Raw genomic sequence first — 13551 nt, 5'->3', positions numbered from 1 at the left:
TTTTTTTGTTTTTTTCTGCTGTCAACAGACCGAGCTCGGATAACAGGCGCCACAGCATCCGGGAGAGGATGTCCAGCACCAACGAGAAAGGGAGCCTGTCCATGGAGTCCGCCAAGGAAACGCGGTACTGCGCCGTCTGCAACGACTACGCCTCGGGATACCACTATGGCGTCTGGTCCTGTGAGGGCTGCAAAGCCTTCTTCAAAAGGAGTATTCAAGGTAACAAACTGCTCAAGTGAGTCACCTTTACTCTTTAGAAAACTGAAAGTACTGGAGCTTTCAGCCTGAGTCCGGGACAATGATGTTTATTGGACTTGCGGTAGCACTAGTTGTGCTCTCCCCCATAGTTTTACCTCTGTACTTGGTGAATGCTTTTAGCAGGTATAAAATATGTTGTTATTAAGTCCAACATTAATGAGGAAAAGCAAAGCTTTTCTATATCATCCTTGCTTTAGGTATATCTAACCATGGTGGTAGTAAGAAATTTAATTTAAAAATCCATATTGGATCAAGATGATCACTTTTTCAGGCTGTGCATATCTCTCCTCTTATCCAAGGCTTTTTTTAAAAAATTCCCTGTCAGATGATTAATTCCTGCTGATTGATTTATTAATCTTAATTTCGTACTCAATTAGCCAGATGGTTCAGTCCAAATCTCAGTTCCTTAAAGATTCTAGATGTCTTTTGAGAGCCAGTATTGAAAAGTAGTGTCTCCTTGATGAAATATTATTTGTGTCTGTCAACAAAGCAGGGCTTTGAACTGTACACAGAACGGTATCGTTCACAGTCTTGTTGTGGTTAAAAAGGCTAGTGGAGTAAAGGGCATCTAACAAAAACACTTCAATACGGTGACAGAGATAATTCTTTGTTTAAATGCCTGTCACTTTGTGGAACAGATGTGTTGGTTTGGTTTTTTTTTCCTTTTTCCAACATCTTTTAAAATGAATAAGAAGTAATTATAATTCTACTGAAAATACAGGTACTGTTCAGTATTTAAGTTTTAGAGAAGAAAATAAAACAGATTTCTTCCTTTCAAACAGAAAACTGGTAAAGTGCTGTGCTTTATTTAGGTTTCTATATTTTTTTAAATCTCCAGGTGATACATAGGCACAAAAATTTCTGTTGCCTGTTTTACTGAAGAAAACAAAGTGTGGAACAGTTTTACATCATATCACAAGGTGTGATTATTGCCTGTTTTGTTGCATGACTAGCACTGAAGTGAGTTAAATAGGACTTCCAGCATTCAGCTCAAAAATTTTCCCCCCTTGAAGAAATAAAGTGAAAGAATGACTGACGGGTAGACATTGATGGAATTATTTGAATGACAATGATTAGTTAATAGTTACTCATATTTCTGTTTGTCCAGACACACTGAAATGATTTTTAAAAGAGTGAGTGTTTAGAGCCAGAGGTCAGTAATAAGCAACACTGAAGGGAGAAAGGTTGAAATGCTTTTTTTTCTTCACATCAGAGTCATTTAATTTAACTTGAGATGTCAGGAGAACAGCTCCCTTATTGTGTATTTATTTTTCCTTTTCTATTCCTCTGACCAAGTCAGAAATATTCTTAGATTTTTGAAATTATGTCCTTGAGCTTGAACTGACCTAAGTCAAAACAAAGTGGAAGTTGAAATAGCCTTAAGCAAAAGTAAGAGTTATCAAGTATTTGTGCAGCAGAGATCTTCAATGTTTGGCCATTGTGGAAGAAATGAATCCATTTCATTGAGCTTCTGCTGTCAGCACTTGGTAGTTTTGCCCTGGTCTCCACATGGACAAATGTTGTGGTCCACCACACTGGATCTGTTTTATGTTTGTGCTGCACTAAAGACTAATTGGTAAATTTGCTTCTTGCTACTTATATATATATATATATGAGGTAATTTTTAAGTAGATAAGCTTTTAAATCTTAAAACTTAAGTTTCCAGGATCCCATAAAATGTCTTTCATGATCTGTAAGTCATGTTTGCGTTAATTTAAGCTCCTTGTTTCTTGCCCTATCCCCTGTGGGCATGAAGAACACTTATTACAACAACCTTTTACATAGTTGAAGACTGTTATCATATCTTTTCTAAGTCTTCGTTTTTTTAGACTAAACAAACCATGTTCTTTCAGTAGAACGTCCTTTCTAGACTTCTGATCCCATTTGTTAAGCATCTCTGTACTTTCTCCAGTTGTTCCACTTCTTTTGTGATTAAGTTATAGTAAAAAATCACATCCACAAGTGTAAAGGAAATAGTTCAAGAATATGAGTACTTATGAGAGTATTGTGATCATTTGATCACAGAGGGTAAGAAAAGTCTTCTGAACTTTTAAAGTCATTGCTACCCAGTCTTAATAAACTAAGGTAAATTTGGAGTTTTCCACTGGTTTTGGAGGAGATCTCTATTTCAACAATTACATGTTCTCATTGAACATGTGCCCAATTTATGAAAATGAAAGTAATTTTTAGATTGAGAATAGATGCAAAAACATGCATTTACCTTGCAGATGATAATAATTTTAAATATGTTGTGATCAGATAGCTAAGAATGAATGCTACTTATGTGCCGGTATATTTATAGAAGAATACATGGACTAAATATTTTGTATATATTTTTGATTTATTCTATATGCTGCATTGTATATGTGCTCTGCATTCCTAAAATCAATGGGAAAAAATACTTATGAATCATATATAACACTGTTGAGGTTCACAGAACTTTTTTGCATGAAGAAAAATAAACCAAAATGCTTTAAGCAAAGATTTTTGTTGTTTCAGTGAAGATAACTATGCTACTTTGTTCTTTGCTAACCTGTATTTCTCAATACATATGTAGATGCAGAGATGAAAACTCCTGTACTTCTCATCAGAGATTTCATAGGAGAATTTCTGTAATGAACCTTGATGTTTCTGTTAGACTGTACACAAATATTCTATATTGTTCTTAATAGAACCACAAGAAAAAGTAAGGACAGACATGAATAAGCTGTATGTGGTAATGAATTACCTCTCTTATTATCAGTGATATCTGAGGTATCTATATCTACCTGTGTAAGTATATATTGAAATTCTATGAAAACCCACATCTGCATTGGAACTTACCTGAGGTGACGATAGATAGCTTCACTTTTATTCAGTGGATCTGGAATGTTCTCGGAAATATTTTGTGAGTTTAAAACGCTAAGGTATTTTTCTTTGTTGTCAAGTAGTTAAAGCTTAAGAGGTAACCTGAATTAGAAACTGTGTCAATATGCAAAGTTTTCAGTTTTGTTTAAACAATAGATGGTCTGTGGAAAACCTGAACTGCCTCCTGAAACTGCCTATGCCAGTCTATTTTGTTAGTTTATGTCCCAAAAGTGACTTGGCATCTTGTTTTGAGAAACCCCATTGCAGAGTGATATTAATGAACAATTTTTCATGGGAGAGAAAAGTCACAGGACACCAAGAATACCATGTTGCTTAGTGATAGAAGAGTGCTTTTCTCCTCACTCAGCATATGTAGCCTTTAGAAGAGAAGTGTACTTGGTTGAGGGGCTTGATTTCAGAAGCATAACAAGGAGCCACACCACAGCACATTGTACTTCTCTCCTAAAATATCTATGCATTTTAAGACCAAGAAGGGCCATTACATCAATAGTTCTCTTCTTCTCTCAATATAAACTTTATATGCAATCCATCTACAAAGTCCAGTAATTTTTTTAGAAGATGTCTGGGCTCAAGATGCCCATAGGCTCAGGAGTTTTCTTAAAATGATGGCTTTTTCTAATGATTTGTTCTCCCATATGCTGAAAATTTAGCAAATTAATGCATACTAATCAAAGTTACGTGTCTTACTTTGGCTTTTACCTCACTTTCATGAACCAGTCTTAGTAGCAACCATCTTTCTCCTGTGTAAAGTTCTTAAAAATTAGGTCATCAAGTCATCAAATCCCCTTGATATCTTAAGTGAACTAAAATGTTTCAGTCTCTTGCTGTATATTTTTCTATCTTCTGAGTTCATTATCTTTGCACCTTTACTCATTCCCCCACACCCGTAACAGCCTCTCTAAAATTTGGATGTCAGAACTGGATGATGTATTTCAACGTGAGCCTTACAAGTGCCATTTACAAATTAAAAATCCCCTTGTGACTCACACATTCTTTCCCTTTTCTAATTCCCTTGGTTTTTGGATAACCACCAAGCTGCATGAGACAGGAAGGAATTACTCATATCAACTTTGACAAGCATCCAGCAAATGCCTACATAAGGGTGTCTGCAAACCCCCAGAGGGAGCATGAGGGATTCCAAACAAACCAGGGGTAAATCCTTACATTAGAGGGTATCTTGATCCCAAAATTACTCTAGCATTTTAGAAATCCCCAATTCTATTTCCACTTCATATGCCCTTCTGATGTTTTTCAGGTGCATCTTCTCTGCTTTTGTTCACAACTTTTGTTCATATCTGGGATATTTCACATATAGTCAGTTAAAAATTACTCCATGATGGGAGGCATTACCAGAACAGGTTGGCTTCTGCGAATGCATGAATAGCTGAGGCATTTCAGAAGCCTGCCTTTAATGTCTTGATCAGAGATATAACGGTCTCCAGAGTGCAGGAATTCTTGAAGCTGGGAAGTATTTTGCTTGTGTGCCTTGAACTTGGATTTCAATTAGCAGTTGTGCTTTCTGACCATCAATTAGGAGACTTGGCAGTAGACTTTGAGTGTTATCAATTGTTTTTATTTGACAGCGATAGAGCTGTACTTTGTTGAAAGTATGTAATGTTGAGAAGGGTGATAATGTATACATATTTTCATCTTTGAGAGAATTTTACTGGTAAAACATGCTAGTAAGTGAGTGTTTAAGTAATGGTGAAGTGCAGAAATTGCAATAATTGCAAATTGGGAGGTTTCTGAGATCTTCCCTTTAATTTTCCATTCTTGTCTTCTGTTTTGATGATATTTTTGTAATCTGTTTTGTAACAGCTCATATCCTGCAGCCAGGAAGGCAGAAACTCCCTAGTAAGACTGCTTGTACACTGGCACTTTGAGCTGTCAGCCAAACTACAGAACATGAACCCCAGTTAGGCTAGCAGAGTTAATCACAGCCACTCAACAGGGAGCTGCAGATGGGAATCTGGCCTCAGGGTGGAAAAAACATGGTTCCAGTTGGAGATGGCTGTTGGAAGTTTGAAGGCTGGAAGAGTGGTTTTGGAAAGTCTATCAGGGTTTAGTTGTCATTGAGATTGCTCTAACTGCTGGTGGTCAGCCAGGTTCTTCTGAAACTTCTTTTGATGTATTTTTGTGCATTTAGTAGTTTTTCTCCAGTGTCCCTTGAGGTAAACACATGCTCTGATTGCATTCTCTCACATGCACTTTTAATTTCACCAGTAGTTTATGGTGATCTTGTTTCACAAATTTGAATGCTATTGAAAGGCTAGAGTCAATACCTCTTTTTTCTTAGCAGGGCAGTTTTGAATGTGGTACTTTTCTAGCAAATTCTAAGTGTTGCATTCAGCATGGATGTGATAGTGGCTTGAGATGTTTGTATCCAGGATACCTCCTTATTTTTCAAGGCCTAAGCAAATCATAGGGCTGCAGGGGACTTTGAGCTCTAGTTCATCTTTCTGTCCAGTGATAGGATCAGCTTCTACCAACTCCTTATGAATGTTTATTGAACTGCTTCTTAAAACCTGTAGCTTGATCCAATGTTTTATTCTCCTTATCTTTGAAGGCTACTAGGAAATTTGAGTCTTCCTGCCTGCAGGTTAAGGTCATCACTTATTTTCCTGCAAATTATGCCCCCCCCAAAAAAATAAATGTTCTCTTTCTTTCTGCAACAACTTTTAAAGCATGAATCTTTTCTACCACACTTGAAAAAAAAGACTCTGTTTTACTTAACCTGAAGAAACAAAGTTTATTCAAAATTTTCTCATAGGTCTTGTTTTCTTGCCTTCTAATCCTCTAGTTACTCTGCTTTGGAGGTTCTCCACTTTTTACATTTTTTTTTTTCTTGAAGCATGATTTCCTTTAATATGGTGTTTCACAAGTATTGAACAGAGCAATAGGGTTACCTTACAAGCCCTTCCATCACACAGTACTTGTCTATATCCATCACACTGTAATGTTTGCCTTATTTACAAAAACATGATACTCTTTGCTCATAATCAATGAGTGATGCAGAATAAACCCAGACGTACTTTTCTGGAGAAGAAACCATTTCTTTTCCTTATTGTTTTGTGCATATGATTACTCCTATTTTAATGCAGAGATTTCTACCAGTCCTTTGTACTTTGTGCTTTTGTGCTGGTTGTTTTTTTTTTTTTTTCCCATGTGCTACCTCCAGTGTGCCAAGATAATTTGGAATTCTTATTCTGTATTCTCCTACCATTTATTTCAGTCTGGCTAGCAGAGTAGTCTGGCCTTTCCTCTGTTCTTCTAACACATATAAATGTCATCTACAAATGAATAACAATTAATAAAAGAAATGCTCCAGATCACTACCCATTTGTGAGGAAAATGCTACAAATAACTGGATTCGGGACAGACACTATGGAGCCTTATTCAATATCAGCTTCCATTGAAACAGTGAATTCTGATGGTTCTGCCCTGAGACGGATTTTCTGAAATCATCTGAACTATATTTTCCTAGCTGACATATGACGTGTCAATCTAGGCAAAATTCAAAACATTTCTGAAGTTGGGCAACACACATTGCCAGAGAGTAGAGAACTGACTCTTATCTGATTTTATAAATGGTCATTTGTTTTCTCTCTGCCAAATCCAAAGCTCTTCCCACTTCTTAGATAGAATTCCTGGCTTTTAGAAGCTGTTCTTAATGTATCCTGTATTATCACCTTTAATGTTGTTTTACTTCCTCTGGAATATGACTGTTGTGCAATATCAAGCAACAACAACAAAAATTAAACATTATTACATGTTGCAAGTGTTTAGTGAATATTTCATCTGAAAACTCACTTTATTCCCAGCTCAGAACTGAGCGTGTCAGCAGTTCAAAATATTCAGATGAAAATAAAAAGCACTTTACACTTAAAAACTGAAAAAAGCATGCAATTTTTGTCCTGCAGGAAAGTGCTAAGCTGTTCCACTTGCTTTTAGAGAGTGTGACTGATAACCCAGCTACTCCCACTCTAGAGATATGCAGGACAAGAGACTAAGATAGCTTGGTTGACCCTTCTGATTATAAAATGAATGACTCTTTATACTATAGAGCATGGATGATGTTCTGGTATGAGGGAGCAAACCAAGGATCACAGATACATATCAGTTGATTAAAGAAGAATATGTCTAGGTTGTACTTTGCAGGAGAAAGTGGTACACAGGCAGAAAGTGGTCTTTTTTTCGGTCAAAATACTGGTGTCAAAGAGTAGTATAACAATTTAGAAAGCCAGCTGTTTCCTGTACTGAGGTTTCAGTTTTACAGACCTCAATGCAGAAGATTCATAGTGCTTAGAAGGGCCCATGTTCACTGCATGCTCTGTGTGGTGAAAATCCTTATTGCTCCCCTCCTTCTGCCAATAATAGAAAAAATATTTAAAATATTTAATATATTTAAATAATAAATTATATACAAAATAAATAATAGATGTTTAATAATATTGAAATATTAAATAATATTTAAAACCCCAACAATTCCCTTCCAAACCCAACAATTCCCTTCCAAGGGTACTGCAAGGATAACTATATTGCAGGCCTTGAAAAATGTATGATAGCAGGAACCATTCAGGTACTGAAGATCCAAACTTGATGGTGTACCTGGAATAAAAATAGAGAGTTCCATTAATTTTTTTGTCAATAACATTTGATAGTGTTTTGGGTGCTCAAGAGTAATTTGGAATATTTTTAGCTTCTTAGGCTCTTTATAATGGTTGTGGGAGCTTCCTTTAGTAGGATTCTACCTCTTTTCCTTCTGGCTCAAATAAACAGGGGAGCTAAAAATACAAGAGTTTCATTCAAAGTCTATGGGAATAAGATGGCCATGACATGCCTATAAGTCTCTCTGAAAATGCTTTTTGTCTCTGGAGAGATCACATTGAGATGGTTGTGAGTAATACATTGTGGGAGTTTTTCCCTTTAACACAGCTGTTGTTTTAATCATGTGCCAAGGACTTAAAACAATTGTGATTTATCAGCTAGGGAAACAGAAACTTGATGTCATACTCCTTGCCAGATTTTGCAAGATTGGATCAGTGTTTTTGTCTATTTATATTTGTCATGAGGAAAAAATATACTTTCTATTTCCTTGCCTTGTCTAAAATTAGAAAAAATTGGATCAGGGTAGAAGCAGACTTTGCACATGCTATCATAATCCTGAAATAGTAGATGAAACACCAAATTAATTTTTAAGATAATAAAAAATAATTACTTGCTTGTAGAAAATATAATTTTATATTTATACATTTATAAAGTTAAATAGGGGCTTTTAAAAAATATATCGTCCTTTCTCTATAAGTTCTCTATAAGTTTCTTTCTATAAGTTAATGCATTATTATACTGGTGAGATGGCAGCATGCTTGGTACCCTCATGCAGTGCCCATTCTCCTTCTTTCTTCATTTTTCCTGTTAGTATATGGAAAGGTTTAAGAAAAGGTCAGTATCATAATCATTTGGCTGGAATTATGTAACTCTTGTGAGTGGTTAGTTATACATAAGTGAAGACAGGGAGATTCCACTAGAAGGCAAACACAGCCTGTGAGCTCCATGGCACAGATGAAGGACATAACACAGAGTATATAAATTTAAACCTCTCCTCCTTTCCCATTCTTCAGTGGTTCTGTGATTGATGTGTGCCAGTGCTCTGAGGAACATGGTGTGATTGTTGGGACTGTCCTGTGCAGGGCCAGGCACTGGACTTGATGATCCTTGCAGGTCCCTTCTAACTCAGGAGATTTCATAGTCTTTCCTTCTAAGGTATGCAGAAAAGGAGGGCTTCGTCACTGGATACAAATGAAGTATGTTTTACAGCCTTTTAGACCATTTTCCTTACTGTTGCGTTACTAATGTTTTGCTTGTTTAAAACCAGAAGGAAGATTAATCTTCTCAGCAGTGCTGAGTAGTTGCTAAGAGAACCCAAATTCCAAATCCAAAGACCTTGTCTGAGAGTAATTAAGCTGTGAATTTGAGTATCTGTGCTTATAAAGGATTTAACATAACCTTTTATTCTTCTGTGAAGCTGTTAGGAAAAAGTGTGATTTTAAAACCAATCAATGCAGTTTTATTGGGGCACTTTAACTTAAATTGGTGTTACTTTTTATTTTATATTCAACATTTGTTTTTACTGGGTTAGCATTTGTAATGTCCAAGTGCTTTTCTTTTATTCTTTTTCTTCTTTTTGTTTTTAATATAATTCTTTCCAAGGTTTTGCTTTTCATCTCCAGTCTTGTTTGGTACCTTAAGATGCGGATGAAGTCTACAGTTTAGCTTTCCTTTCCTTCCTTTCATCCTAGCTGACATGTATGAAAATTTTGTTGATTTCGCTGTCAGATCATAGAAGGATTTGGTGCTTCCAGAGGTAATGGCTAAACTGGTAGCTGCCTTATTCAGACAGATAAAGAATAGTTTAAGAAATATGTGACATGAGGATTGAAAATAAAAGAATAATTAAAGGAAAAACGCACAGTAGTAAAAGGGTAATAATTGAATAATCAATTCAACTACATCAGTTTAGGCATCCTCATCCTCATCCCCTCTGCTGTTGGACATTATCATGCAGAGTGTCACATGAGAAAAGGGTTTGATTTTTGCATCCCGTTCTGAAGAGACCTTAGTATATCCTGAAGTTCTATAATATACTTAATATTATATACTTAATTTTATTTTTACCTTTTAAAAATGTGCAATTAATGAGTTTTCATAAGAAAAAGAGACCATCCCTCCCTAAGCTCTTCCAATAGGTCCTTTAAACTCTTCCATGGTAGCTCATGACAGTGCAAGTTATACATATGGGGGTTTAGAACTAGGGGATTCAGCCTGTCAAATTCACTGCCTTTAGTTTTGTGCAGGTTGTCTGATAATTCATTTTTTAATATCCCCAGTAAGATCACAGAGTCCAAGTGATGTATGCTTCCCTCTACAAGTATCAGTGATCACTGAAGGCATTTTTCCTCTTGATATTCCTGCAACACCAACTCTCAAGTAGCCTAATTACCCTCTCTTGTACCACGCTGTGGATATCATGAAAACAAAGGGCAGGGCCTGTTGGTGTGTCCCACTTTCATGTTGGTGTGTCCCACTTTCATGTTGACAATTCCTGCCAGTGAGAAACCCCCTCTAGTAGGTCAGATTGGTTAGAATCAACTTTGCCAAGAGATCAGCGTTAGCATTAGATAAAAGGTAGAATAGTTAAAAGACAATTCACCTACATCAAGGTTATTTAGTTCTATACTATTTCACTTAAAAGTAAAACTTGTTTTTACATATTACCTATTCCTTAATTGTGTTTTCTTGCCTTTTTCTCTTCCATGCTACCCCAAGCTAGACTGCCCTATCTGTCTGTGCCTTGCAAAGGAAATTTCTATTTTCATTTACAGCAACTAAATACTTGAAATCAGATAGTATTGTGGAGAAGCAGGAAAAGTTCCTGCCTTCCTTCTTCCCTTTATTTCTTTCTTCTTTCCTGATCAAATTCATAATGCTTTTTACTGTATACTCAAATTATCAAACATTGTTTTTCTGGTTGCTTACATGTTTTACCATCTCTTGAAGGCATGTTGGTTAAAATAAACCAAAAATTATGATAAATATTAAATGCATTATCTTTTTCCTAGATTTATAAGAAATGTGAAAGGCTAAACAGTGATACAATCTAAAGAAGCATGCCCATCACACACAGATCTTTCTGCTTTTCAGCAGCCAGATTTTACATTCTTTATTCTGTGAAGTCAATCAAGTACTTTGAGTGAACAATGTATTGTCTATGGTGCCAATCATGGGCATGAAAACAGACTAATTATGCTAAAATCTAAATGGTAAATTCATGATAAAACACTTTTAAAGGAAAAATATTATGATATGAGTGTAGGAACAGTAGCTCTATTACAAATAGGGTTATTTCATGTACTATTCTACAAGCCAACCCTTAATTTCCAAACACTTGCGGTTTGCATAAATAAATACAGATTCACAGCCAAGGAGAAGATTATTACTCTCATAAGCGTAGCAAAAATAGGATAGCTGCCCTGATGATATTGATTACGCTTGATTTTTGGTTTTTGCATGCAGTCACTTCTGTCACTTTTTTTTTAACCTTTGAACACTATGAATGTCAGCCAATCCAGCAAAGATGGTAAGCATGATTTCAGCTTTGACCTGAGTGGGATTTACCTGCTTATTGTAGAGACATCTAAATGGTGTCCTGAACTATTTGCTGATTTCAAAGCCTGCCATGTGAATTTACCTTTTAACTTCACCAGGAAGAAGATCAGCTATTCGTTCAAAGTATTTCTTTGTTTTTAAAAAGAGTAATTAAAATTTTCCATCTTTATCCCATGGTATTTCCAAACTTGGTTAATGAAACAAGGCAGGTGATTGAGGTCAGGTGCTACACACTCTTTTGCTGCTGCTTAGTCTATGTAAGTGCATTTTCTTTAAAATATGGCTTTCTTTTTCTGCTCCTTTTCCCTGTAGATACTGCATATGTGTTCAGGCTGTTTCCTTTCTGACTTGATTTTTTTTGTCTCCTTATATGTGAAAGGTTTTGAATCAAATATAGAACAGTCTGAATCTTACCAGAGGAACTGAAAAGTAAAGCATTCTCTCATGCTGGGTTGAGATGGTGGTTCAGTTGTACCTTTTTACCACAATGCTTGAACATGTGGAAACAGACTTTTCCAGTATTATTTTGTTCTGTCCAATAGACCTAAAAAATAATATTTCTGTCTATTTGAGACATGGCACAGTCAGCTGTTCCCCTATTAACAAGTTTAGAGGTTGGGTACTTATTTTGATGAGATCCCAGTCATGCAGCATTAGAGAGCAGATGTTCCTGGTGTAATCTGATAGTAATTTTTACTATATTTTCTAATTTGTAGTCAAGGATAGATGATTTGATGAGACCAAGGCCTCTGTGAAACCTCCGCCTTACTTTACCTCAAGCTGATCCCTTGACCTCAAAGAAAGAACAAACAGTTCTGCAGTAACTTTTCCTTTTTTTTTTTTTGTGTGTGTGTGTGTGTGTGTGTGTGTGTGTGTGTGTGTGTGCTGTACCTTAGCTGTGCTCAGATGAATACAGAGCACCAATGAGATAATTTTGAAGAGGCTTTTTCATCCTTGTGAACTGTTGTCAATGGTTGGCAAATAATTTTATAGCAGATTTAAACACACATTTTTTTAAGAGCAAATTGGAATACATAACTTTTGGCAGTAACAAATAATGGTATGATAAAAATACTTGTTATGAGAACTGAGATGTAGAGAGTAATAAAAGAGGAAGAGGAGCTCCGAAGGAGAAGATACCAGTAAGAAGCTTGGTCTCAGCATGTGGTAATTTTACAATTTATCATGTCAAAAAGTTTCTTAACTGGCCCTGACTGTCATAGATAAAATCTTTTCTGCATAGACCTTTTTAATTTTGTAAACTTAATTTTGTGCAGTCTGTTGGTTAAACAACAGCACAGGCACACAAAACCAGATGGCGTTGTATTTCTTGGCCTGAGTGCAAGAAGGTCAAGGCACTTGCTCATAATAATATATCCACTTTTGTGGCTGCTTAAATTGTTCATTATTTTAATTAGTCTACAGAAGTTTTAAATTAAAGAACTTGTGAATAAATATGTGGCATAAGGATGTTCATTTCAAAATCTGTATCAACACTTTTATGAGAGGTTATTATGGTAACCCTATTTTTTTCCCCAAGATGTCATAGTAATTTTTGTTATGTCTGTGTATAACTGTCCTTACTTTCCCTCTGGTTTTACAGGGCACAATGACTACATGTGTCCTGCTACTAACCAGTGCACCATTGACAAGAACAGAAGGAAGAGCTGCCAGGCCTGCCGACTGAGAAAATGCTACGAAGTGGGAATGATGAAAGGTGGTATGTACATAGCCATCATCAAACCTTTAACATTGCTGTCTGCCTTCCTGCTTTTTAACTTCATTGGGCAGCTGATATGGTTTCTAACTAAAGGAGGAAGCTGCTGATTTTATTGAAATGAAGTCTATTAAATCAAAATTATTTTATTAAATAAGAAAATAAAAGCTCCCAAATATCAGGTTATCTTGTCCAAATTCGCATGAAAGATAAGAGGAACATTGATTTCAATAGAATTAGAATTCCTCTGTTATTGTTTTTAACTCAGTATTTTTTTAGTCTCTCATGGTAGGCTTTGGATCCTGATGAACAAAATTTAACCCAAAATTTTCTAGCATTTTGCAGTTCAGTGTGAAGAGCATTGGTAGTCTCAAATCAGTCCATATTTGTTAAAGAATCTTCTGGACATGTAATTCTTTTGCTGTGAATCCTGGAAAAGAAAGATAATTTCTCTGTTCTGAGACTGTAAACATATTTTAGAAGTGAATTAATTTAACCCAACAATATTAAAGGCTTACTCATTTTATAAGAACTGAGATAAA

General features: G+C 35.8%; 1 protein-coding gene across 1 annotated transcript in view; it reads left to right on the top strand.

Moving 5' to 3' along the window:
- ESR1 (estrogen receptor 1) overlaps positions 1 to 13551 on the top strand; it is a 160277-nt gene that overhangs the window by 84291 nt on the left and 62435 nt on the right. The window contains 2 exon segments of the mRNA XM_066179081.1: positions 29 to 219; positions 12896 to 13012. Coding sequence (XP_066035178.1) covers positions 29 to 219; positions 12896 to 13012 — 308 coding nt within the window.

Source organism: Chamaea fasciata, unplaced genomic scaffold, assembly GCF_029207755.1.
Source record: "Chamaea fasciata isolate MVZ Bird 193981 ecotype frontalis unplaced genomic scaffold, bChaFas1.0.hap1 SCAF_3, whole genome shotgun sequence".
NCBI lineage: Eukaryota > Metazoa > Chordata > Aves > Passeriformes > Sylviidae > Chamaea > Chamaea fasciata.
The sequence above is the reverse complement of the archived record's forward strand: the minus strand, read 5'-3'. Positions and strand labels throughout refer to the sequence as shown.